Raw genomic sequence first — 27,416 nt, forward strand, 5'->3', positions numbered from 1 at the left:
AAGCACTAGTGTTGTTTCATCTTGGATCTTTCTAACTCAATTTATTTTTATAATGCAGTACACGTTGAAAAGTATTCCTTTTAGAAGCAAACTTTGAAATGGCTTCTGCTCCTCATATTGCTAAGATTAAGTATATCAGAGATAAAGTGAACATATTTTAAAGTTAGGACTTTCCCTTGCAAGAAGAAACCCCATATAAGCATGCTTCAGACATTATATACAACATATGCATCCATTTTTGTGGAATTTCTGCAGGGAAGGGAACAGAGAAGGTCCCTTATTCCAGTTTAGATTGCATGCTTTTTGCTGGGTTGTTAGTCCATATGGCTAAAAATTGTTATCTCCTTTTGGATTAGGAACTTCTTATTCAGCATGCAACAAAATGAAACACATTTTGTATAGCCTGCTTACTCTGTATCTGAGTATCAGGATTTCATTTAATTGCCCATTCCTTCCAAAGTCCCCAAATGTGGGGTATCAGTTTTTTCAGTACAATGGAGGAAGGATCCTATCTGACATGTGTAATATTTACACAAATGTAACAGCTTGTTTATAGTATTTTGGGTAATCATCGTTGTTTCTCCCAATCAAACAACACAATACATTTGTGTGTGCACTGGTGTTTTTTTTTTAATGAGCCAAGTATCTGCAATATTCCTTTTAAAATCACTGATACGGTGTAAACTATAGCTACACTTCTATGATTTCATTATACTGATGTCATTGTAAAATATAATTTCATTATATTGTGGAGAAAAATGTAACTGCATGCCTAAATTCCGCAGACTAAATAATGTCGCACCCAAACGCTCTGCCTGGCCATTTGTTATGACCCTTTAATCAATGAGGTAGGCAAACATGGCTTCACACTACTAGCAAGAGCCCTGGCAAGTTCTTCTTGTTAAAACAAGGAGAATAATATTTGAAACGCTCCTGAACAACTACAATGAATTGAAAAGAAGGATGTGGGGAATATAGACTTATCATAGGGATTTAGGGAAGAGATTAGGGTAGTAAAAGATGGGAGGGGGGATTTCTAAGACAGGGGAACAGTGCAGTGAGCTCTTCCTGTGAAGTCGCATTTTCTGTGGCCCAGGGTGGGTTTTCTTCACCTGCTGTTGTAACTACTGCCCTCTGTGCCAATGGGTTCCAGAACACAGAGGACAACTCTCGCATCTCAATCACCTTTTTCCGACTCTTCCGTGTGATGCGTCTGGTGAAGCTCTTGAGTCGAGGGGAGGGCATCCGCACGCTGCTCTGGACGTTCATCAAGTCTTTCCAGGTATTCCTTCCTTCTGCATTATGTGGCCTTACCTCAGGGCAGCAGTCACATTTCAGTCTGCTCTTTACATTACATATGGGATACAGCAACAATTTCTGAATGGTCTCTGCCCAGGATAAATTAGTTTCTACATCCATAAATCTCAGAATTAGGATGGATGGATGGATGGAATGAAGCCTGGTGGGGTAGAGGACTTTGAATCTCAAACATAAACAGTTATTTTTTAAAAAGAAATTTGTAAGAGTCAAACACTTTTCCAATTGCAAAATTATTGGACCCTAAACTGAGAGTTTTATTCCTGTCAATACAAGTGTTAAGGCAAAAAGTGAATACAACAATTTTATAGTAAAATTGTTTTTACATTAAAATAAAGGTGCACTTTCCGTCCATCAGGTCAGCTTGCTGATGCAATTGGGGAATCATTCAGCTATGCAACATTCCCCAATATAGCACCCTCCAGATGTGTTGGACCACATGCTGGCTGGGGATGATGGGAGTGATAGTCCCAACACATCTTAAGAGCACCAGGTAGGGGAAGGCTGATCTATGGCCATTACTGGCAACTGGACTCAGTCCAAACATGGCAAGAGACCCAAACCCTTATGCATATCTTGGTCTTGTTTTCCAGCTGACATAAAATCATGGATGCAAGGGTGAAATCTATGCAGGTGGCCACAAAATTGAGATCCCACTGTGGTTGGAGCTATTTCAATTTCAAGGTCCCCTGACTCCACAACAATTCTTTAATCGCAAATTATCATATAAAGCAATAAAAGAACATGACATACATTATTTTATATATAAAAAGAATACAGCTGACCAGAAGACAGATCTGAGACTTCAGAAAAGGTCCCATCCAAATACAGATTTAGCAGTCTCCAGTCCAAATCAAACCTATTGATTTCTTTCTGCAGTATACCAATTCCCTACCTGCAGAGGGTTTCTTTCAGATTTATTCTCTATGGATCTCTTGCTGAACTTTCTAGATTCCCAGGTCAATCCTACATACTCGTAGTCCTCAACTTACAACCATTCATTTAGTGACCGTTTGAAGTTATAACGACACAGAAAAAAGTAAGTTACCACCAGTCCTTGCACTTATGATCACTGCTGCATCCCCATAGGCATAATCAAATTCAGGCAGCTGGTGGCAGCACCTCAGGGTCATGTATGGTAATTGCCATTTACAATCTTCCCATCTGGCTTCCAACAAGCAAAGACAATGGAGGAAGCAGGATTTGCTTAATGACTGGGATTCTCTTAACAACTGCACTGATTTGCTTAACAACCGTGGCAAAAAGGATCGTAAAATCAGGCACAATTCACTTAAGCGCCATGATTAACAATGGAATCTGGTCCCAATTGTGCTTGTAAGTCGAGGACTACCTGTACTTCTTTATAACATTTATAAGTGCCCATGTAATGAAGAAACATAGTGGCTGCAAGAGGGATTCAACTCTTGAATAACATTATTACTTCTTAGAAGTATCTCAGACAATTATAGATAAATGAAATTTGATTGTCTGAGTGGAACAAAATGATACGTTCACTTTCATTCTAATTTCAGGAAGTAATATTTTTCCATTACCTCTGAAATATGATGACCAGAGTCCAATATCTACTGGACTACTTTTTTCAACACAGTTTCTCTTTGTAAAGCTCCATGCCCATTGATGGAAATAAAATTAATGGAGCTTAAATAATTTCTTCAGTGAATTATGATAACATTTTTCCCATATATATTTACTCCAAAATACTGCAATTCAAAATATTGGATCCATATTTCTGAACTAGATAGTTTTGGCTCATTCTTTATATTCCTCATTTCTAAATTTTTTACTATATCTTTTAACAATTTAACAATGATGTTACTTTTAAAAATTATTAATGTAACAGTTGGCACATAAAATTTTTAAATAGAGAAGTGTTTTTGATGGTTAAAGTTGTAGCTAAATTCTTATTACAACAAATGCTGAAATCATCATCTGGAGATATATATATATATATATATATATATATATATATATATATATATATATATATATATATATATATATATTTTTAGAAATAAAGAAAAATTGTTTTATAGATCTGATAGACAATAGGCAGCAAGCACTGTTTTTTCTAAGAAAAAATTAATGTGAAAAGAAATAGTAAGGACTTAAGGGAATGTTTTTTTAGAAGGATTAGTTATGGCAAAACAACAGTGGATCAGTAGAGTCATCTAGTGGAGAAATAAATAGTTTACATTAATGATAGTATGTGCACACAAGTTTTTAAAGGGAGATGCACAAGATCATCTAATGTTTTACTTTCTGATGCATTGTCATGTAAATGCATCCATATGCATTCTACTGCAGATTGTACAGTCGAAGAAATATTTGCCTCTGGTCTTAGGTGTCTTAGGTGCTTTCAATATTGGAACATTGTATCCCAAGTTCCAAAAAGTTAGCTTTCTTAATATATGATTCATCATTACCTGCTTTTGATTTTTTCCCAGGCTCTCCCCTATGTGGCTCTATTAATAGTGATGCTGTTTTTTATCTACGCCGTGATTGGAATGCAGGTAAGTGTCTTTCTAAGATTTTAATATTTTCTGTTGCAAGCATATGGAAAGGGAATTATAGAAACTTTTAGGAAAAGAATCTTCAAGTGAATTCAAAGACTATGTCATATGGAGGCCTATTACCTGAAGATGAAGTCAGGGAGTCTAAAATAAAAGTGTCAATTTTATTTTATGTGCTAGTTAACAACAGTAATGCCAGTTTGGTGTAATGACTAAAGGTGAGGAACTAGAAACTGAATTCCTCCTTTAGCACGAAACCTGGCTAGGTGACTTTGGACCAGTCCTTTCTCCTCAGCCCAACCCTCACTTAAAGATTCAGTAAACACGGTCAGAAAAAGAATCTGCTTTCATGCTTTTTTCTTTTTTAGCACTGCAACCATTTCTTCATATTGTTAATAAGTAAAATAAAAAGTAGATTTTAGCCAAAGTGGTACCCGTGATTATGTGCAGAGTCTAAAAGACAAAAGAAATCTCTCCACGTAGAAACTCTGCCTTATCTTCTTGCTTCCTGAAATGAAAAATATGGCCTGCCTCAGAGAGTTTAATTTGTCCTCTTGCAGTAGTAACTCCCAGCGCCCACTCAGAGCAGCTGCAACTGTCATTACTAACTAGTGAGTTGGAGAATCTGAGCCCAGAGAGTTCCAGGGATCCTCAGGCAACTGACTTAGAAGAACCTCCCTTTAAAAGCTCTGTCTGGTTTGGATGCTTAATTTGCATTACTGTTTTGCACTTCTCTTTTAAAAAGCTGGTTACTGTCAGCACTTACAACTGTCAGAATATGTGCAGAATTCAACCAGAATTTCCAAAGGTTTTGCATATGAACCCCAAAATAAAATAGTTTACATAAGATACCAGATTGCCAGATGGACACCCATGATAGGAGTTTCTAGTTTGTTCTCTGCGCGTTGTCTCCTATCCACACAACTAGTGATAATTACTGCCTAGCCTTAGACCAGGAAGCAAATCGTCTTGTGTTTTTTTGTGTTTGTTTGATCAGTACAAGTGATTGAGTGACTAGTTTGCTGCTCCACTCCATCATCACAAATTTGGTATATTGCTCATCCCCTATAAGGCTGCAGATATTCGTATTTTATACAGTAAGGATGTACAGTAGGGATGCATAAACTATATTAGATGCATAATATATTAGATGCATACTCTAGTCTAGAAGTATACAAACATGGAGATTTCAAGGATTTGCAGTGGCACATTAGAGGTGCTGATGTACAGATAGTCCTTGATTTATGACCACAATTGAGCCCAAAATTTCTGTTGCTAAATGAGACATTTGTTAAGTGAATTTTAACCCTTTTTACAACTTTTTTGACCCAGAGACACTGCAACCATCATAAATATGAAATTTTGTTCACGTGACCATGGGGATGTTGCAGTGGTTTTAAGTGTGAAAAAATGTCATAAGTCACTTTTTTTAGTGGTGTTGTAACTTTGAACAGTCATTAAATGAAATGTTGTAAGTCAAGAACTAGCTGTATTGCTCAAAGCACTTTCATGACTCACCTAATATTTTTGATTCCAGTATAGCTCAGGATATTTGAGCCTAAAATTTTCACAAAGACTTATCAGATCAAATTTTTAAAAATAGTTTAGTGGAGTCCTTGGTGTTCAATAAAGTTGGCTGTTTGCTTGCAGATGTTTCATTACCCGACTAAGGTAACATGGATTAGGCTACATAAATCTCCAGAATACTTCTACTTTTAAGACCCACATTCCTTTTTAGGTTATTAGGAACAGAAAACTCTTTCAGAAAATGGAAGGATGTGCAGATGCTCTAAACTTGCAGTATTTTCCAAACCACTTTTCTCAAGTACCAGGACGAGCATAACAGATTCAGTCTGTCTTTATTATTTATAGAATTATTTCCTATCTTACCATCTGCCAGGCCTCGAACCAAGAATAACATGTGGTGATTCTTCCAAGCTGAGTTCTTTATTGTTTCACATCTATAGGCAAAACTTTGCCAGAATAAGCACTGTACTATCTGCATCTACAATAATACACTGTCAACTAATAAGAAGGGGCTGCCTTCACCCCAGTGGTGAAATTCAGTTTTTTTTTACTACCGGTTCTGTGGGCGTGGCTTGATGGGTGTGGTGTGGCTTGGTGGGTATGGCAGGGGAAGGATACTGCAAAATCTCCATTCCCTCCCCACTCCTGGGGGAAGGATATTGCAAAATCTCCATTTCCACCCCACCCTGGGGCCAGCCAGAGGTGGTATTTGCCGGTTCTCCGAACCGCTCAAAATTTCTGCTACCGGTTCTCCAGAACCTGTCAGAATCTGCTGGATTTCACCCCTGCTTCACCCTCTTTCTCTCATGGGTAATAGCTGGACTGAGTTGCCTCTTCCTCTTCTGGAATACATTGTTCTCTCCTAAGAATCCACTCCTTTCTACAGTCCATCACATCATTCATAATCTGCATTTACTATTGCCCAAAAGAAGTAAGAGAAATAGAAAAAAGAAGAAAGCATAGAGTGAAAATGAAGAAAAGATAATCAGCAACAGTTCAACTATTAGTAGATCATCAGGCTACTGGGCTAAGTTGGAATCAGGGAAATTTGCAATTCAGGAGAGTGAAAGCATTAATAAATCAAGCAGCCATACCATTTGAAATCCAAGATGCCAACCCAAGATGTCCCTTATGTTTTTCACATTTCCAACATTTCATTAATTTCATGACAAAAAAGGAATACTGATCTTTGAAAATCTTGAAAATAGTGTACTTATTGAAGGTAAAATTGAGAAAACTAATCTTTACATAAGACCTTGCTTATAAATATTTTAAAGAGTATAGTAACATACAGGATTTCTTGGCACAACATTTTTAATTTCCCCAAGCAATTTTAGGATGGTTTCTGAAGAGACAGAATAATTAGCCCTCTTATTTTATACAACTAATCTTTTGCCCTGTATTATAATGCCAGCATTTCATTTTAAAATAATTTACTATTTTTATTAATATCATTTGCACATATAAAGAAGAGCACCTATTGAAGCAAAATGAAAAGTCTGCAAAATGTTTATTGAGCAAATTGGAATAGTGAATGGTGAATACCTTAAGATTTAAGCCCAAAATAAAAAGATTAGATCAGAGTGTAATATAGAGGGAGATTGTCAATCAGATGTACATCCAGTGGAGTGGGAAGATGTCAAATGTTGAATTGAGATATCAGAACCATGCAAATACAGTTAGGTAGGTCTCGACTTTTTGAGCCTAAAATTTCTGTTTCTAAGTAAGACATTTGTTAAGTAAATTTTGCCCCACTTTTTTTTTTTTATTTGAATTTATATCCCGCCCTTCTCCGAAGACTCAGGGCAGCTTACATTGTGTTAAGCAATAGTCTTCATCCATTTGTATATTATACAAAGTCAACTTTTATTGCCCCCAACAAACTGGGTCCTCATTTTACCTACCTTATAAAGGATGGAAGGCTGAGTCAACCTTGGGCCTGGTGGGACTTGAACTTGCAGTAATTGCAAGCAGCTGTGTTAATAACAGACTGCTTAGTCTGTTGAGCCACCAGAGGCCCCTAAACTTTGAGATGTTTCTTGCCACAATTGTTAAGTGAATCACTGCAGTTGTTAAGTTAGTAACATGCTAAATGAATCTCTCTTCCCCATGGATTTTGCTTGTCAGAAGATAGCAAAAGGTAGTCACATGACCCCAGGACACAGCAACCATCATAAATATGAGTCAGGTGTTAAGTGTCTGAATTTTGATCACATGACCATGGGGATGCTGCAATAGTTGTAAAATGGTCATTAGTCACTTTTTTCAGTGTCATTGTAACTTCGAATGGTCACTAAATGAACTGCTTTATGTCGAGGACTGCCTGTATCTACATATATAAAAGCAAAAACCACTCATGGCATAATCACGAAATCTCTAGAACCGTAAAATCTACAAATTTGAAATTTGCCACGTATGTTCCTCTTGGCTTCTAGGTGCTCACTATGAAAGGATTTTTCAAAATGACCATCAGAGCATTAGTATTTTCTATATTATGATTAACATGCTCTGATGCTAAGGAGTTCTACTCTCCCTCCTCACCTGAAAAATCTGTTCCAAATTCAAAACACAAGCAGAGGAGAGGAGTTTCACTTTCAGTTTTACTTTCACAGCGGCAACAAGAATATAGGATAGAGGAGGCTTCTGTGGGGCAAGGCTGAGAGAGAGAAGGGGGTAGGCTAGGGGAGGCTTCTGTGGGGCAAGGCTGAGGGAGAAAAGGGGATAGGCTAGGGAAGCCTTCTGTGGGACAAGGCTGAGGGAGAGAAGGGGATAGGATAGGAGATGTTTCTGAGGGGCAAGGCTGAGAGAGAGAAGGGGAGAGGCCGATCATAACTACTCATTAATTTTCAAGCTATGTCAATTTATGAAGCCTGATCACATAGTTTCGTAGCGAAGCACAGGTATCCAGCTAGCGTAGGATATATTTTATAAGTTTATTAGAATGAGAATATTAAGACTATCAGATACAGGAATATCTTGTGGAATGAAACATTACCTTGAATCAACTTTTTCTTTTATTAGGTGTTTGGTAAAATTGCACTAAATGATACTACAGAAATCAATCGGAACAACAACTTTCAAACATTTCCCCAAGCTGTGCTCCTGCTTTTCAGGTAGGTCGCAACAAGGGATGCCAGGGCAAGCAACCCATATAAAAGCCCCAAAGTCCCCTGGATGGTGTTGTCTCAGTGTCTTATTTTTCATTACTAAAAAACAATGTTGTAGCTTCCAATAGGAACTCAAAAAATCAAGGGCACCAAATCTTCAGAATAGTTATTAAACCTAAACCAGCAGACTCATCCTAAAAAAAAAATATTTTTTTTTAATCTTCCAGTAAGACCTAAATGTTGGCCCTGCCTTCTTCCATGATGGCAACACTGAAAAAATAAAAATAAAAAATCTTCCAATCACAAAATGTTGCTAACCCCAAAGCGTATTTGATTTAATCATATTTTAGGAAAATGATTTAATCTTTTTCTCCCAGAGGCCAAATTGTACTAGTCCTTTGATTTTTAATTCCACTGAATTTAATATCTGTTTTATGAGGCATAAGTCTGATACTTTCCAAATCTCAAAATACTTTGTGTAGACCAGTCACCCAAACTATCAGGTACAAAAGACATTTTATCAGACGTCTGTGGCTGCTTATGAAGTATGACTTGCTCTATGGTGCAGACATCTGAGCCATGTAGACACAATTATCTTGTGAGTTATTTGCTGAGTACTTAATGTTAAACCCCCATACCAGTAATGATAAGCCACCTTCTTCTCCACTGCACTCCCTTTTCAACAGATGTGCTACTGGTGAAGCTTGGCAGGAAATCATGCTGGCATGTCTACCTGATAAGAAGTGTGACCCTGATTCTGTGGAACCAAACAGTACTACTGAAGGTGAACATCCCTGCGGGAGCAGCTTTGCTGTGTTTTATTTCATCAGTTTCTACATGCTTTGTGCCTTTCTAGTAAGTAGCTATGGCGATCTATAAAAGTTGTGTAGTGATTTGCATTTTTTAACCAAAAAAAAAAAATTGTCAGGGGAGCCAAAGTAGTGATCCCTGAGCCATATGCAAATTCCAAAACCCCTTTTAGCACCTTTTGATCTTGTCTACGTATTGTTTTTCAAGAGGAGCACTGTAGAAGAGCTTTGTCTGAAAAAGATCTTGAAATATAAATTATTATGGCATGAAATACCTTCTCATAGAATGAATGTTTTTGTGCTTATTTACAGATCATTAACCTTTTTGTTGCCGTTATCATGGATAATTTTGATTACCTAACCCGTGATTGGTCCATTCTGGGTCCCCATCATCTGGATGAGTTTAAACGGATTTGGGCAGAGTATGATCCTGAAGCCAAGTAAGTTTCCAGCCATACAACTTAAAGAAAGGAACTCTGAGTACCTCTACCTACAAAGTTTAGCATTTACTCAGGTTTCTATTAAGGAGCTGCTTAGAATTTCATGTCTTCTGTGACAAGCAAGACAAATGATATCCAATCCACGTATAGCAGGGCACATGCTGGATTTTGTATTCTATTTGGGTGGAACTGATAGTCTGAAAGTCTCTCTAGGATGGATCATTTTTTTTTATTAGGTTCAGGCTAAATCACTGGTACAATTCCTTACAAAGGTGGAGATCAGAACCAGTTAAAATGACTGAGTCCAGACTACCTCAGTGCACTCAGAAAATTTCTAACCCTATATATATATAGATATAGATACAGATATAGATATAGATATAAATGAAATATTATAAAAGAATATAGAAACAAATCAAGGTCATTAATAGTATGCTTCCTAAGCACACTCCCCATCATGTCAATTATTTGATCACCTAGGCAACTGAAAAGGTGGTGGCTTCACATCTCTGCATTCATCTAAATTATACTAACTATCTAGATTGAGTTAAGTTGAGCTTTTGGCCGGCAGGAGGTACTGAAACTCCTTTTATTTACTTGGTAAATTGACTTTGCCAGAAATTGCATGAGGAAAATGCAGACCTGCTGCTTGTCCTAGATTTTCAGTAGGTTTCGGTATCACCAACTCCAGACCTTATGATGGAATCAGACTTTGGGATTTGTGAGTGTTCTTGTTTTCCAGAGATTGGACATCCCATAGCTTAGTTCATAACTGTACAAAATACAATATAGTAACACACATCTTTCCTATTCCCCTGAATTAACCCCACCCTTCTAAGCTTTGCAAATTGATCTGGCCATGTAAATAAGCCCTCAAAGATTGTCCTTAGATTGGCCAAGTAAAAGCCTTAATGTCTGTAAAGTGGCATACAACCCTTGCCTCTCTCCAAATGCTCCTGCACTTGTTGACTAGGTGCAGATACAGTATGGTTGCTGCCAAGCTCCAGGCAGGAATCATATCACAATGGGCTGCTTACAGTAGCTCGTAGCCCTTTGCAGTTGATTGATACCTCTCCTGTTTGCTATAATAGTCATACATTCCAGACATCACTTCTCGCTTTCTTGTCTACTTGTTGTCTTCTTCTTTTATACTTTTGTAGGCTAAGGGCCTGGGTGGAGTAAGACTGCCTATATATATATATGCACATTGCTGAAAACACACGGGTCTGGCTCGATTAGCTAAACATCTGGAACACCAGTGTCAGTGCTTATGAGAAAATTGTGAATGGGGGAATGAAGGGATGAAAATGAACGAGCTCATCTCCTCTCAAGTTTCTGGAACTGTAAACATTTATGGGTAGTCCTTCAGTTCATTTAATGACCACTCAAAGTTACAAGGGCATTGAAAAAAATAGTTTAGGATTTTTTCACTCTTACAATACCTGCAGCATCCCCATAGTTATCTGATCAAAATTCAGATGCTGGGCAACTGACTCAAATTTTGCGACCTTCTGACAAGCAAAGTCAACGAAGAAGCCAAATTCAATTAACTACCATGTTACTAACTTAACAACTATAGTGATTCATTTAACAACTATGGCAAGAAAAGTCAAAAATGGGGCAAAACAGCTTTTAACAACTGTCTTGCTTAGCAACAGAAAGTTGGGGCTCAATTGTGGTTGTAAGTCAAGCAATACCTGCACTGCCATTTGAGATAAGGGATAAGCTGAGTCTATTCAGGAAGTGAAGGTGGGAAGCATACCTGCTTGGCTGCACCTGCTTTTCCCAAATGCAGATAGCAACGCCAGCTGCATTCCCTCACAGAAATGCCTTTTTGCAATGCTTTTGGTCTTTTCTGTCCAAAAGGAAGTACTGAAACATATTGATGCCTAAGCAACTGTTCTATGGTTCCTATAAGGTTACTTATTATATTCCCTGTGTTCAACATCTACATAAAATTGCTAGGAGAAATCATCCAGAACACTGGTATAATCAGACACCTAATTCCAAAGAAGCCACCAATATGCTTGGATTTTGCCTGACAAGCCTTCTTTTTTAATTTTTTTCCTGTAGAGGACGTATCAAACATCTAGATGTCGTAACGCTCCTGCGTCGGATACAACCTCCTTTGGGTTTTGGAAAGCTCTGTCCTCACAGGGTAGCTTGCAAGGTATGATAGGTTTCTGTTCCCTTCCTGTTACTGTTTTGCATTACATTTCCTTATATACTGATGGATGACAAACCCCATTCACCTTGACCATTGGTCATATTAACAGGACAATAGGAATTGTCATTCAATATAAGATCAATACTCAGAGCTTGTGATTTCTAGATTTTCTATTATGCAGTTAATAGCTCTTATTATGATGAAATGTGCACTGGTTTCTTAGACAGCAAACTTTTGCTTAGCTGACTGCCTTTTGTTAACATTTAATATTTTTTTTAATAATTATTTTCTGAATATTAGTATTATTTCAGTATTAGTATAGTTATTAAAATTAATCCCGCACAATGTACACTTTAAAATACATGCTGTGTTTACTTCAACACCATCAGATTGACCAAAAAAAAAACATTTATCAATTGAAAAAGTCAGCTTTACTTGGAATAGCTTACATTTGCCAGATGTTTAGACTGGATTTGGCATCCATCTAGCAAACCCTTCTCAAGGATCTGGGATAGATAGGTGTTATTATTTGATGGTTGTGAAGATACCATTGCAAAACGTAAATTATTCCAAATAAAGCTGACTTTTGCAATCGACAGAATATAGAACAACAGAGTTGGAAGGGACCTTGGAGGTCTAGTTCAACCCCCTGCTCAGGCAGGAAACCCTATACCATTTCAGATAAATGGATGTCCAATCTCGTCTTAAAAACTTCCAGTATTGGAGCATTCATAACCTCTGGAGGCAAGTTGTTTCACTGATTAATTATTCTAAATATTAGGAAAATTTCTCCTTAGTTCTCATCATGAGACTGCTGGTGATTTTATCAATGCTGATGGGTTGACATTGCTGACATCAACTTTATTTATAGATAAGGGTTAGGATATGGGAAAAAGAGTATTTGTTATATTTTAAGAAATGTTGATAAGTTATTAAAATTGTTTATAGATGTTGTGATGAAGGAGAAATTATATATTTCTTGTCTTTTCTTAATATATTATTTTTCTTTTCTGTTTCTTTGTTTCCTTTTTTGCATCTCCCACTTTTTCTTTTTATTATATTAGTTTTTTCAGTTTGTATTAATCTTTATTGTTGTAATTATAATTCTTAATACAATTACTATAAAATGAAACTGGGAAAACAGTATATGAATTGTTATGGTATAGGCCACATAATTCAATATTGTTTTTCTCTCTTTTTCTTCCCTCATAGCGTCTTGTCTCTATGAATATGCCATTGAATAGTGATGGAACTGTTATGTTTAATGCAACTTTATTTGCACTAGTAAGAACAGCACTAAGAATCAAAACAGAAGGTAAGAAGACAATATGCAGCAGAAATACATTCTTAATAAGTTTCTTATAGCATATATGTTATCGTGCCATAAAATAATAGAAACATAGATTTGTGGGGGGCCAACTACCTGTTAATTGATAAATCCAATAAATCCAAATTAAAGTATCCCTGAAAATGTGAATAGTGATTGTTAACCAAGGAATACCTGTAAGTATTTACAATAAAAAGGCAAGAAACGAAAGGAACAGATGTATATTTCTATCCAAATTAATTTCTGTTCATAACACTTTTTTTCTGTGTCTCACAGAGCTTAATTAACTTTTCTTGAGGCAGGTTTTCATTTCTATATTTATTTATTTATTTATTTATTTATTTATTTCGATTTTTATACCGCCCTTCTCCCGGAGGACTCAGGGCGGTGTACAGCCAAGTAAAAATTCAATATATAAACATTAAAAGAAGTTAAAAAGAAATATTATAATGTGGCCGAAATTTTAAAACCATTTAAAATCTTAAAACATAAATACCCCAATAAAATTTCAATCCAGTCCCGCTTGAATAAATAGGTGCATTTTCAGCTCACGCCGAAAGGTCCGAAGATCAGGCAATTGACGTAAACCGGGGGGGAAGTTCATTCCAGAGCGTAGGAGCTCCAACAGAGAAGGCCCTTCCCCTGGGGGCCGCCAGCCGACATTGCTTGGCGGACGGCACCCTGAGAAGGCCCTCTCTGTGTGAGCGTACGGGTCGGTGGGAGGCACAAGGTAACAGCAGGCGGTCCCGTAAGTACCCGGGTCCTAAGCCATGGAGCGCTTTAAAGGTGGTAACCAAAATCTTGAAGCGCACACGAAAGACCACAGGAAGCCAGTGCAAGCTGCGCAGGATTGGTGTTACATGGGAGCAACGAGTTGCCCCCACTATTACCCGCGCAGCTGCATTCTGGACTAGCTGCAGCCTCCGGGTGCACTTCAAGGGCAGCCCCATGTAGAGAGCATTGCAATAGTCCAAGCGGGAAGTGACAAGGGCATGAGTGACCGTGCATAAGGCATCATACATATTATTATCATACATATTAATATGTAGAAGATGCAAACAGTTTCAATTCTGAATTGACCTCATAGTTAAAATTGTATTTATCACGCCATTGTCTTCCAAGTGTTGTACTGCAGTATCATAAAGCTAAGGTCATAATATAGAAGACTATAGCTAGATATTTGATGAATTAACAGTTACTTGAATAGGTACAATATGAATTATGATCCACTCAAATTTTCTATATAGATACAACTTTGTCACCTGAAGTAGCCCCTACTAAACTCCAGCTGTAGAGAATCCTTTAAAAAAAATTTACTAGTTCCTAAAATATATTTTTTCTACTTGTGAAACTTTCTTCTGTTGCAATAGGACTGAGTGTTTTGTTAATATGATTTATTGGATTAGGGATTTTCTGTCTTCAATGTGAGTTGTATTGTGCTGGAGGGGGTGCACTGAGGGAGCTCAACCAATCTCATTGTACGTATGTTGTGCACTGACAATAAAGATTTGCATTTGAATTGAATTCTGTTCAAGGGAATTTACATTCTAATTTCCCTGAATACCATTCAACCTTTGTAGGATCATTAACTTAAATCAGGCTTCTCCTTCAGCCTCAAAAACCAATCTATCACTGTATTTTACAAGTCATAATAGGCCAAAAGACAAACTGTCATTTTTTTCATTTAATTGGATTTAATAGGATCAGAGTTACTAAGAATCCTATTATAAGATGGCCTCTTATTTTTAAATAGCTCTCTTTTTATCTGTGCACCAGATAAAAATACTGCTTCATATAAGAACTGAAATATTTTTTTTACTAATATTTCTTCTTATAGGTAATTTGGAACAAGCCAATGAGGAGTTGCGTGCAATCATTAAGAAAATCTGGAAGCGCACTAGCATGAAATTGTTGGATCAGGTTGTACCCCCAGCAGGAGGTGAGTACATCTTTTTTTTCCATACTCTTATTTAATAGCAATTCCAATCTATAATGCACTCTGCACTTCCTGAATATAGGCTGGAAGATTAATTTTTTAAAATAGTAGGGCACTAATAATTTGTTAGTAAATTACAAAAGCAAATAAACTATATAAATAAAAAATAAAAAATATTTGATTTTTTTTCAAATGTTTGCCATCTAGATGATGAGGTTACAGTTGGAAAATTCTATGCCACATTCCTGATTCAAGAGTATTTCCGGAAATTCAAAAAACGCAAAGAACAGGGTCTCGTGGGCAAACCTTCACAACGTAATGCTCTTTCTCTACAGGTAAGTATTGAATACACAGCATGAGGTTTACAAAAAAGAAAGTCAAAAGTGGATCTTCTGTATATTGCTTAGCATTATGGCATTCACAGAAACTATCAGCCCAGCAATTTCATTATCTTTCCTACCAAAGATCTCTTTTAAAATATAGATATAATTAGTTTTGATGTTACAAACTCAAGATGGTGACCCCCAGCCCCAATTTTAAAAGCATTTTTATTTAACCTAATAAATTGTTAGGTTAAATAATTTATCATTAACCAGTTATCATTAACATATCTTTTAGTTATTAGAATTAATTATAAATAGGGCCTTTTGTTAAAATTGTATATATAAGAACCACTGGCTGGAAATAAGGTATCTCGATAACAAATAAATTTACTTCTAGATTAATATATTTAGACCAAATATTTAGAGCATAATTATGAGGAAGTGAAGTTATGAAGTTATTCTATTATCAAGTAGCATCTCAAGGATCCATCATATAGATCCTACAAAAAATCTAGTGAAATTTAGAAAATGTTTATGAAGATGTAAAAAAGATGTTGAGACTCTAGAAAGAGTGCAGAGAAGAGCAATAAAGATGATTAGGGGACTGGAGGCTAAAACATATAAACAGTTGCAAGAACTCGGTATGCCTAGTTTAATGAAAAGAAAGACTAGGGGAGACATGATAGCAGTGTTCCAATATCTCAGGGGTTGCCACAAAGAAGAGGAAATCAAACTTTTCTCCAAAGCACCTGAGAGTAGAACAGGAAGCAATGGGTGGAAACTAATCAAGGAGAGATGCAACTTAGAACTAAGGAGAAATTTCCTGATAGAACAATTAATCAGTGGAACAACTTGCCTGCAGAAGTTATAAATGCTCCAACACTCAAAATTTTTAAGAAAATGTTGGATAACCATTTGTCTGAAATGGTGTAGGCAGGGGATTGGACTAGAAGACCTCCAAGGTCCCTTCCAACTCTGTTATTATTATTATTAAGATATTCACTGTCATTTTCATCATGTTTTCTCTAAACTTCAGAACAGACCAAATAGCTTCACGGCATGAGAAAAAGTTGTAAGTTACAGTCTTTTGAGTCCCATTGTCACAGATGGATTTTTCTGAATTGCTTTTTTCATATTTCAGATACAGGGAAACTATTACCGCAAAACTCTACAAAAGGTTTTTGGTCAATTTAGAATTGCAGAATGAATCAGCTAATAGGGAAATAGCATTTAGCACAAATACGTTTATGCTAAATTACTCGTGCCCAAAATAGCCAGCACTACACCATCCAATTACACTGAGATTTAGTAGTTGTTAAGAACCAATGTCAATAAATACTGTATTTTAAGATCAATTTTATTTCTTTTATCTACCAGTATGCTAAACCATAATATTTCCTAGGCTGGTCTGCGCACATTACATGACATTGGACCAGAGATTCGAAGGGCAATATCTGGAGACTTAACAGCAGAAGAGGAATTAGACAAGGCCATGAAAGAAGCTGTTTCTGCTGCTTCTGAAGATGATATTTTCAGGGTAAGTGCTTTCATCATAAATCTGGTATGCAGCAGAATGATCCAAAAATATTCAGTCAGATTCATAGACTGAAGTATATGCAGTACAGGATGAATAGAAAAATATATAACTAAGAATAAAAAAAAACAGATCACTTAAAAAGGCATTTCAAATTTATTTATACTGCAATTAACAAACATCATCAGTATCTACTTCTTATGAGAAATCAAAGATTATAGAATCAATAGAGAGGATTGGCAGAAATAGTGCATAGACCCGAGATTTAAAAGATTTGTGTCCCCTTCCTAGTGGAATGTGATTAATACAACATATTAAATTCTTTCCCTCACTACTGTTAATGTTATGTTTCTACATTCCCAACATGTTAAAGCAGAATTGTACAGCCCCCAAGTACCATATTACTTGCTGTGTTGTGAAATTACAAGTATGTATACACCCAAACATTCACCAATACACAGGCACAGGTTTCATTCATCTCTCTCCGTTCCCCTCCTCTTCCTTTGCAGCTTTGAAGAAGCAAACAATAACCTAAAGGAATCTATTGTAGAAATCAAGTAACTCTAAGGTGGTTTCTGCTTAGCTCACTTTCCCCTCAATGAAGGGTTGATGGGAACTCAGTTCAGGCTTGCTGAGTTCCCAGTATAATAACTCAGGAACATGAATGCCAAAAATGGAGGATATGAAGGATTTCTATTCTATTCCTGATAGACAGAAGCATCCTCACTATATGACAAGTACATTGCTGTGGAATAGGGAAACTAAGACATTGTACATTGGAGTTTTAAGAGCCATATATTTATTTGCAAGTACTGCTCCCAAAAAGCATCCTATGAAATGGATTGCTGAATGCATACAACAGGATATGTTATTATAGCATATTTAGCAACCATTTGTTTAATTACCATTTGATGTTACAGCAGCAATGAATAGAGAGACTTATGACTGGTCCTCATAGTTGCAACTATTGCAACATCCCTGTGGTCACATGATTGCAATTTGGGCACTTGGCCACCAGCATTCTGCTTTCACATGATCACCATTTGTGACCTGCATGCTGGTTTCTGACAAGCAAAGTCAATGGATGAAGCCAGCAGGAATCACAAATGACAGTCACATGTTGTTGTGCCTAATGACCATGTGGGATTTGCCTAATAGCAACTGGAACTGCCACAGCTACCATCATAAATCAACCCAGTTGTTATATTTGCTTTATAACCTCCTATACATTACTACCTCTGTAGTAATGCTTTTATTCATTCATTAATATGCTTCTATTTTGCTTCCAGAGAGCTGGTGGTTTGTTTGGAAATCATGTCAGCTATTACCAAAGTGATGGCAGAAGCTCATTCCCTCAGACATTCACTACTCAGCGCCCTTTGCACATCAACAGATCTAGCAACAACCAAGGAGATACTGAATCCCCATCCCATGAGAAGCTTGTTGATTCCACCTTCACGCCAAGTAGTTACTCCTCATCAGGTTCCAATGCTAACATCAATAATGCCAACAATACTGCCTTGAGTCGCTTTTCTAATCCACCAAGCTATTCCAACATCGTCAGCACCGTGGACAGCTACAGCACCCCTTCCTCCACCACTGTACGGATCCAGGAAGTTCCTTGGAAGTTCAGTTGCAAAAGGTAAAGACTGTTAACAGCAGCAATATTTCTATCATTTGCCAGTTTAATAGATCATTGTAATTGTACATAGAACTTCAAAGAGAAATATATAATAATATAACAGAAATTTGAGCCATTATGTATATATATACATACATGCATACATATTGTTGTTTCCCTCCCCCAATACTCCCAACAAAGAGTCAGTCAAAGGCCTTCTTTTCTAATTTATTTACATAGATAAATGTCCTGGCCACGTCTACCCACGGGCCTGCCAAGTCCCTGGAGATAACGAGGAAATTATAGATAAGGCCAGAATTACTCACGAATATATTCTTCCCTCCATTGATACAGTTTGCCCACGCAAATTCATTGCTGTGTCCAAGACAAAAAACCAGGAAGTCCCGCCTCCTATTTATAGTCTCTGCAGATGTCACTGCATGACTATCATTCTTTGGCTTTGTCCGAACACTTCCTCTGCTGCGCGCACCGGTCACATCTGCGCAGTCTTGCATCACTCCAAAACTGTTCTTGGGGCGTTGCCAAATCAGAAGAAGGCTCGGGAGAATCAGGCTTTGCCGGCCCCTCCTCCTCCCTTTGGGTGGGTGGGAGGGAGGGAGGAAGGGAGGGAGGGAGAGGGCCCAAAAGAAGCAGGCCTTGCCAGGTCTTCTCCCTCACTTTCTGAATCATCCGAGTCCAGGAGTCCGGGTCCAGGAACCTGGGTCACAACACATATATACACTCCTGTGGTGGGTTGCTACTGGTTCGCACCAGATCAGGTGAACCGGTAGCGGTGGTGGCAGGAGGCTCTGCCTACCCACCTGGACACTTCTGTGTATGCGCAGAAACGCAACACATGCACAGAAGCGCCAAGCGCGTGCACATACACAGAAGCGAACTGGTAGCAACGGGATTTGGAACCAGCCCGATACTCCCTCCCAGAAGATGATGAAAATGGCTATTCTATACATTTCAAAATATAATTAATTTTAAATTGTTATATATTTTCAAATATACAGCAAATAAATTATTACATTAAATTTTAATAAAGAATTAGGAATAAGTACATCCATCAAAAACCTAATGGTTGAAAAAATGAATTGAGACAATATTTAGTCCTAATCCAATAAGGTTCAGCCCTATCTCCTTTCCATGTGCTCCTTTGTAAATAAAACTTTTGGATTATTTTATTTATCTGTATCCCACCTTTATTATTTTACAAATAATTCAAGGCGGCAAACTTATCCAGCACACCCTCTTCCTATTTTTCCCACAACAACCCTGTGAGGGTGAGTGGGCCTGAGAGATTGACTGCTGTAAAGTTTACCAGCAAGCTTTCATGGCTAAAGTGGAACTTGAATTCAGTCTCCTGCTTTCTAGCTTTAACCACTACCAAACTGGCTATTCGAGGTGTATTCGTGTATTCCAAACACATTACAAAACAATGTTTTATTTGAGAAAATTTTAAGCAAAATCACCATATAGTATAAGAGATCCTATAATAGAACCCAAGAATGTAAATTGAAGTACTCAAGTAAACTATCCTAATGGCTTCTTGGTATCATTTACTTATCTACTTAGTAGGTTCCCAGTTTTTCCAGTTGGAAAAACAACTCTGAATGGACCACCTGCATAGGAAATTCCAAGACTCAAACTTCTATTACGGTAATTCTTCCTCATTTGGCCCAGAAAGTTAATGTCTGCAGCATAATAAATATAACAGCTTCATAATCTAAGAAGAGCTTTGATGGATGTCAATCTTAATATTGTATTATGTTTTTAATAAAGACTGACCAATTGGCTCAGTAGAGTAGGAAAGACGGAATTAGCTCATGTTCACTTATTATTAGCAGGATTATTACCTTTTGATTATCGAACTTTTATGGATAAAAATTGCTACGAATTTTCATAAGAATTATTTAAGGATATCTGTTGCAAATGGCAGCCAACAAGTCCATATTCCAAGTAGGAAAGGACACTGAATCCTCACCCACAGATGAGGTGCCGTCTACAGAGTTAGATTACTCCAGATTCTCCAACTAAAAGGGCTCTAAATCAAAGCATGGGGCTAACTGACTAAAATTGGGAATCCCAGGAAAATGGAAATTGAAACAGAAAATGCATTTGACAAATAGGTAGATGTCCAGCCAGGAATTTTCTGATTTTTTTTTCTCCATGATGCTGAAAGTTTTTTTTCTTTTCTTTGTGCAACCTAGTGAAGTGCGTCCAATTATCCATTCATCAGGGTAAGCATGGAGATAATGTGTTTATAATCCCAGCTGAAATCTCTGCAGTATCAAAACTTGGCAAGAAAAAAATCTGTTTCTATTTACATCAGACAAGCATCTTCTAGCATTTTCTTTGCTTCGTAAACTCATCATGCTGCATTTTGCATGCTATTTTTTTTTATTTTGGCAGAGTTTTTTCCCCCTTTTTCAAAGTGGAAAAGAAAGTCTAATTTTGTTTTACTCCTAATTGATTTGGGGGGGGGCAGGAAGGACTTGTACTCTTCTCCACCTCAACACAACACAGGCAGGAGTTTTGGACTACTTAAATCAGAGATCTCCAACCTTGACAACTTTAAACCTGGTGGACTTTATTTCCCAGAATTCCCAGCCAGCAAATTCTGGGAGTTGAATTTGCTGGCATGGAAAAGAAGTCCATCAGGCTTAAAGTTGCCTAGGTTGGAGACCCCTGATTTAAATTATTTCTATCTTGGTATCTTTGGGTGATGGGTTCTGAAGTTATCAAACTACCACTTCAAAAGCAGTAGGTGGAACCAAAATATGATGACCCAGAGTAATCTTGGAAGCAGAGATTGTCCCCTAGGGGCAGAGTCATTTCAATATTTTTTGTTAGTTAATTCTGTGAGATAATTAAGCATATGCAGGAAAAGTACTTTTTTATCTGTTCTAAATTAACCATCCATTATGAGGTCTTTGTGCCCATAAATCCTTTTAAAATATTAAATATAAAGAAGCAAATATTGAGGATATGTGTGATATAATTAAAGTATGAAAAGTAAAGTATGAAAAATATAACCAAGATCATTCTGTGCCTATTTAAAAGGTTCATTTTATTTTTCTTTCTGTGTGTTCTTCAACCTTCATTACTGTGCTCCTTCAGAATAAATAGTCTTAGGCCATGTAGAAAGAGGACAAGAATAATTGGCAATGAATAAACACTGCATCTTAGGAGAAGATGAAAGACCTAATACCTTTGTGATAGATAAAATAAAAATTATTTTCATAGTGAATTCAACTTGTAGGTAAATAGAACCAAAGAGTCCTTATTCTTGCCTTCTTTCAATCCTGACAAAATAGGCATGGAAAAGAAGATTTAAAAGGATTAATGCTTATCATATTGAGATGAAATTGGGATTGCTGAAAAAGTATTGCTGAAATGCTTTGGATGTCTAAATCTGACCGTTTAATTAATTTGAAACATTTACTTTAAACTGGCAGAAACCACCCTTAACAATTAGTTTAGTATACTGTACTTAGAAAAATTCATGTAAAATGTCATTGAGATCCTCTGTAGTTTAATTATTTTTAAATCATACTGTTTAACAGGAAATGTTGTTTGTTAATATTTTTTTTATGAGATTACATTGGTTCATAGCAAAGCAATTTGACTAATCTTTGCCCTGTTTTCTGAAGCATAATTTTAAAAGGCTAGGCAAATAGATCTGTGCTCCAGATTTCTGCCTTACTCTGCAAAACCATAGCACTCCAAAAATACCACTTACTTTCCTTCTCTCCATCTCTATTCCTGATTGTCTTCGTTTTTTCTTCCCATGCTTTCCCAATGAATTAGGATATATTATTATGAAACATTAGGAAGGGAGGTGATCTTGCTGTTCATCTGTATTTTGTATAAACATTCATTTATCAAATCATGTTAAATTTTAGTTTTCAGGTGTGGTAAGGGAGGAGAACAATATTTCTACAACACAGATAAATAAGAGGTTATTGTATTGTAAACAACAAACTTAGAATAATTTTGTAGATTACTTATCCAAAATTTATTTCAATTACATTGAATCAGTGTTAATGTTACAGTCAAACTAGAAGGTATATACAATCTTAATAACTTATTTGCAAGACCACTTGTCCCTAGCCTTTGGGTCTCAGAATGGACATGTTTCAGATCTCCTCCCTGAGGCAATGCCTTTCTATGCCAATGTCTTCACTTTGGAATAATCCCTATCCCACCCCACCTCAGTCAAAGCTCAGATAGCCCCAATTCTCTTCACCATACACAAAGCTTTAAAAGAACTTTTCCTTTAAATATTGTCAGAATGAGAGATGATCCTGTTTTCTGGGAAGCAAACAGTTTTCTGGGATTGATTGATTGATGCTGCCTCTGTGTTGTTGATATGTTGCCTGTGGATTGCATTACTTCTTATGGTCTCTTAAATGTACTCAAATGTTTTTTGCTTGGTTTTTATTTGATATACTGCCACCTAGAGTAATGATTACACACATCTAATTAATAAAAAAATAATTGTTACTGGAATGCTATGATGTGAATTGGCAGTCTGTTTGGAATAGTGTGGCAGGGGTCAATTTTTTCTTCTTGTGCTGTTTTTCTGAATCACAGTTGCATTTATAATAAGCTTGTTTTTAAAAAAAAATAGCAAAAAAATAGAAACCTGGAAAACATTAATTTAGCCGCCCGCCCCTCTGATTTACTCCTAAAATAGTGACAGCTATTTCAATTAAAGCATGGTAATGCATGTGAATCACCAAATACCAGTCAGAGGACAGTCATGGCAAAATAAGTGCTTTAAGATGATGTGTAGGTTTGCTGGAAGCAAAACAATTTAAAAGCTACACTACCAACAAGATAAAATGCAATTACGTACATGAGCCTCGAGCAATATTAACAGACCATTTGATATCAATGTAGTTTTCAGACTTGTTTTTTCAATAATAATAATAATAATAATAACAACAACAACAACAACAACAACAACAACAACAACAACAACAGGAAATCTAAGGCAGATGCTTCATATCTTGCTTCCCCATTTCCAAATTAATTTCCAGACATGAGATCTTTATCTCATTTGCCAGGCCAATTCAATTTGGCAGGGTTGGCACATCCTGGGTTCCAAATAATGCTACATGGAATAAGGTTCACCTCAAAATTTGAATAACTCCCACTCTATTAGTATTTTAAAGAACCTTAAAAAGAACACTAGCACTCCTTTTTTCCTTTTTGTTCCCCTCTAGGTTTATTTTCTTTGCCATTGTTACTCTTTTGTCTTGTGCTATTTTCAAGTTTTCACATTGTTCTTTATTTTTAAAAGTTTTAACAATTATAAACTGTCCAGAGTTGCTGGGAGTCCAATAGTATATAAATTTAATATATTACAGTTCGTTGCACAGGCAGCCACGTGTTCAGGATAGATTTGGCATTTTTGTTCGCCAATCAAGTTGTTATCAAGGACTTGGGATAGGCAGATGTAGATGTTTGATGGTGTTAGAGGTATTGTCGCAGGATATAAGCTGTTCTAAGTAAAGTATATTAAATAATAATAATAATAATAATAATAATAATAATAATAATAATAATAATAATAATAATAATAATAATAATAATAATAATAATAATATCAGAGTTGGAAGAGACCTTGGAGGTCTTCTAGTCCAACCCCCTGCCCAGGCAGGAAACCCTACACCATTTCAGACAAATGGTTATCCAACATTTTCTTAAAAATTTCCAGTGTTGGAGCATTCACAACTTCTGCAGGCAAGTTGTTCCACTGATTAATTGTTCTAACTGTCAGGAAATTTCTCCTTAGTTCTAAGTTGCTTCTCTCCTTGATTAGTTTCCACCCATTGCTTCTTGTTCTACCCTCAGGTGCTTTGGAGAACAGCCCGACTCCCTCTTCTTTGTGGCAACCCCTGAGATATTGGAACACTGCTATCATGTCTCCCCTAGTCCTTCTTTTCATTAAACTAGACATACCCAGTTCCTGCAACAGTTCTTCATATGTTTTAGCCTCCAGTCCCCTAATCATCTTTGTTGCTCTTCTCTGCACTCTTTCTAGAGTCTCAACATCCTTTTTACATCATGGCGACCAAAACTGAATGCAATATTCCAAGTTTGGCCTTACCAAGGCATTATAAAGTGGTATTAACACTTCACGTGATCTTGATTCTATCCCTCTGTTTATACAGCCCAGAACTGTGTTGGCTTTTTTGGCTGCTGCACACTGCTGGCTCATATCTAAATGGTTGTCCACTAGGACTCCAAGATCCCTCTCACAGTTACTACTATTGAGCGAGGTATCAAATATCTGGTACCTGTGCATTTTGTTTTTTTGGCCTAAATGTAGAACCTTACTTTTTTCACTGTTGAATTTCATTTTGTTAGATAGTGCCCAATGTTCAAGTCTGTCAAGATCTTTCTGTAACTTGAGCCTATCTTCTGGAGTGTTGGCTATTCCTGCCAGCTTGGTGTCATCTGCAAATTTGATGAGTTCCCCATCTATCCCCTCGTCCAAGTCATTGATGAAGATGTTGAAGAGTACTGGGCCTAAAACAGAGCCTTGGGGTACTCCACTGCATACTTCCCTCCATGTGGATGTAGTTCCGTTGAGGACTACACGTTGAGTGCGGTTGGTCAGCCAGTTATGAATCCATCTGGTGGTGGTGCTGTCTAACCCACATTTTTCTACTTTATCTAGTAGTAGGTTATGGTCTACTTTATCAAATGCTTTACTGAAGTCCAAGTAAATTATATCAACAGCATTCCTCTGGTCTACTAATTTTGTCACTTTGTCAAAGAATGCAATAAGATTAGTCTGGCATGATCTGTTTTTGACAAACCCATGTTGGCTTTTGGTTATTATTTTGTTTGCTTCTAGGTGTTCGATGATTCGTTGCTTGATTATCTTTTCCAGAATCTTCCCTGGTATTGAGGTTAGGCTGAGAGGTCTGTAGTTTCCTGGATCTGTTTTTTTTCCTTTTTTGAAGATGGGAGCTACATCAGCTCTTTTCCAGTCCTCTGGAAGTTCCCCTGTGCTCCAGGATCTTTGAAAGATATAGTTCAGTGGTTCTGAGATTTCATCTGCCAGTTCCTTCAGAACCCTGGGGTGTAATCCATCCGGTCCTGGTGATTTGAACTCGTCTAGGGTAGACAGATGTTCACTTACCATTTTTTTCCCTATTTTAACTTGTCATTTATTTATATTATATTTCTATTATATTTCTATTATATTTCTATTATATATTATATCATTTATTTATGATAAATGATAAATACAATAATATTTATCATTATTATCTTTCTTGTAAGTTAATTTTGCCAGGACCTGTTTAAAAATAATGCAACAGAATCAGTGTTTCCACTGCAGCATTTCTATATTTTCTTCATTATCCATAAATCATTCTGATCTTTTTTGCTTATTAGATCCTATTCCAGAGACAGCCAAGTAGCAATTGTTAGTGAAGAGGAAGCTCCTCAGGAGGAAGAAACATACAGTGAGCAATTAAATGAAGAAATGGAATATTGTAGTGAACCAAATTTATTATCACCTGAAATGTGAGTATTTTATTATAGTATACAAGTTGTTTTAGAATTTTACGAATGGAATCACAACATTCCAACACAACAGTCTTGCCTTTCCAATAGTTCCAGGTTAGAAATATATTAGTAACTTTTTCCACATATTTATACCATAGTTTAAATTGTAATTTGCTAATAATAAAATATACAAGGATAGGGAAAAGAAGAGGGAACACGCAAGTGAAGTATTTGCAGACAAATCATAATTTAGCATTGTACCTGAATTAATAATTTAGTGCTGTAGTATGAAAATAAATAGGTAAGTCATAAATCTAGGCATGTGTATATCATACCCATAAAGGAATTATTTCTGATTTTACCACTAACTAGTCCCCAGATTCTTCTATAGTTCTTTATAATGAGAAGAATATGACACTTGGATTGTCAATTGCTGAAGGTTATAAAAACCTGCTTCCACATATTCCTAACTTTTTGGATGAATTATTGATGTATTCCTAACTATACTATTGTGAGTATAATTAGTATGGTAGGCTGTTTAAAAAAGAAAAATGGTTGAAAACTAAGGCATAAAGAAACTCATTTTAAAAATATCATTCTAAAATACTTCATCATTCCATTACGATACGAGTAACAGCTTGGTAAGTGGAACAGAAGTGAGAGGCAAAATCTGCAGATTTGAGGGTTAGACCACTAATCCTACATTGTATGGTTTGACATTAACATAATTAAATCTGATAGAAGAGGCTGTGTTCCTCTTTAAGAACTGTACAACATGTTGGCTAATTTTGGTATATTTTGGAAAAACATGACATTTTCAATTACAGGTTATCATACCAAGATGATGAACACAGACAGCTAACTCTCCCAGAAAGCAAAGAAGACATCCAGCCACCTCCAAAGATTGGATTTCTACATTCCTCATCACTAAGTAATACTGTTGACATTTAAAAAATTGTGCAATCTATTAAACATCTATCATTTTTTGCAAACATGAAATAGATTACACAGCTGATACATATTTTCATGGCTTTTAACTATTATCTGCCAGAATTTTGGAATATACTGAGATTCTGTCAATTTATCCAGGATCACAAACATTATTCAACTACTCAAGAACTGTTATTGAATTAAAACTTGCAATTCAGTTAGGACAGCCCTTGTTTTCAAATAAACAAATATTATGTCTTCATTGTATATCTTCAAACTATAATTGGAGACATATATATATTACAGGGAAA

At 36.5% G+C, this 27,416-nt stretch overlaps 1 protein-coding gene and 1 long non-coding RNA gene across 5 annotated transcripts in view; one reads left to right on the forward strand and one right to left on the reverse strand.

Moving 5' to 3' along the window:
• Nucleotides 1–27,416, forward strand: part of CACNA1C (calcium voltage-gated channel subunit alpha1 C) — a 614,085-nt gene that overhangs the window by 564,108 nt on the left and 22,561 nt on the right. The window contains exons 31-43 of the mRNA XM_058191893.1: nt 1,154–1,282; nt 3,783–3,848; nt 8,397–8,488; nt 9,169–9,337; nt 9,604–9,731; nt 11,805–11,901; nt 13,111–13,213; nt 15,063–15,164; nt 15,369–15,496; nt 16,887–17,021; nt 18,308–18,660; nt 26,062–26,193; nt 27,003–27,106. Coding sequence (XP_058047876.1) covers nt 1,154–1,282; nt 3,783–3,848; nt 8,397–8,488; nt 9,169–9,337; nt 9,604–9,731; nt 11,805–11,901; nt 13,111–13,213; nt 15,063–15,164; nt 15,369–15,496; nt 16,887–17,021; nt 18,308–18,660; nt 26,062–26,193; nt 27,003–27,106 — 1,738 coding nt within the window. The remainder of the gene's footprint in view (nt 1–1,153; nt 1,283–3,782; nt 3,849–8,396; nt 8,489–9,168; nt 9,338–9,603; nt 9,732–11,804; nt 11,902–13,110; nt 13,214–15,062; nt 15,165–15,368; nt 15,497–16,886; nt 17,022–18,307; nt 18,661–26,061; nt 26,194–27,002; nt 27,107–27,416) is intronic.
• Nucleotides 1–27,416, reverse strand: part of LOC131202698 (uncharacterized) — a 144,729-nt gene that overhangs the window by 92,051 nt on the left and 25,262 nt on the right. The gene's annotated exons all lie outside the window — the stretch shown is intronic.

Source organism: Ahaetulla prasina, chromosome 7 (assembly GCF_028640845.1).
Source record: "Ahaetulla prasina isolate Xishuangbanna chromosome 7, ASM2864084v1, whole genome shotgun sequence".
Taxonomy (NCBI): domain Eukaryota; kingdom Metazoa; phylum Chordata; class Lepidosauria; order Squamata; family Colubridae; genus Ahaetulla; species Ahaetulla prasina.